Source organism: Penaeus monodon, chromosome 25 (assembly GCF_015228065.2).
Source record: "Penaeus monodon isolate SGIC_2016 chromosome 25, NSTDA_Pmon_1, whole genome shotgun sequence".
Classification (NCBI taxonomy): domain Eukaryota; kingdom Metazoa; phylum Arthropoda; class Malacostraca; order Decapoda; family Penaeidae; genus Penaeus; species Penaeus monodon.
The window spans coordinates 39,516,934-39,517,684 of NC_051410.1; the positions used below are offsets into that span (position 1 = coordinate 39,516,934).

At 54.7% G+C, this 751-nt stretch overlaps 1 protein-coding gene across 1 annotated transcript in view; it reads right to left on the reverse strand.

Moving 5' to 3' along the window:
• The window catches only part of LOC119589401 (early nodulin-75-like), a gene marked incomplete at its 3' end in the record, with an annotated part of 6,173 nt that continues 5,422 nt past the window's right edge, over positions 1 to 751 (reverse strand). The window contains 2 exon segments of the mRNA XM_037938015.1: positions 1 to 60; positions 269 to 751. Coding sequence (XP_037793943.1) covers positions 1 to 60; positions 269 to 751 — 543 coding nt within the window.

Here is a 751-nt window from a genome sequence, read left to right on the forward strand (position 1 = left end):
ATGACTACTGTTTGGAGAGGCTCCCATGCCCCCAGGCCCTCCACTACTCATCCCACTCATCTGGTAACGTGTGACCCATATAAAAATTGGAATGATCAAATGTGTTCAAGAAACAACATAATAAAATTTCAATATCTTCAAATAATAATTCATATGTATATAGAAAGCATGAGATATGGATATTATCACAAACAGCAAAGAGAAAATCAGAGCATATCTAAGGACAAAAGACCCAGATATGTCTCCTTCCAAGCATATAGCAGGTTACCTGGTGTGGCGCAGAGTGGTGCATGACAGTGTGTGGAGGGTGTGTCATGTGGGGAGGACCAGCAACTGCTGCTGCTTGTAGGTGGGACTGAGGATGTGTTGGTCCACCATGTGTCCTCCCTGCGGCCCCCTGTGGGGGTCCCATGTGAGGACCAGAGTGAGGGCCACCATGACTATGTGGTCCTCCATGTGGACCCCCATGTGGACCGGAATGTGGTCCACCATGTGGCCCACCATGCGGCCCCGAGTGAGGACCCGAATGTGGGCCAGAATGGGGACCCGAGTGTGGGCCAGAGTGATGAGGACCGTGGTGTGGGGCATGAGTTGGATGTGGGCCATGATGAGGGGCCTGAGCTGGGTGATGGGCAGGGTGATACTGAGAGTGGGGAGGGCCCGTGTGGGGGGGAGGACCTGTTGGGGGAGGCTGGGGGGGCCCACTGGGATGGTGTGGTGGGGGGCCTGGGTGATGTGGACCAGGAGGGCC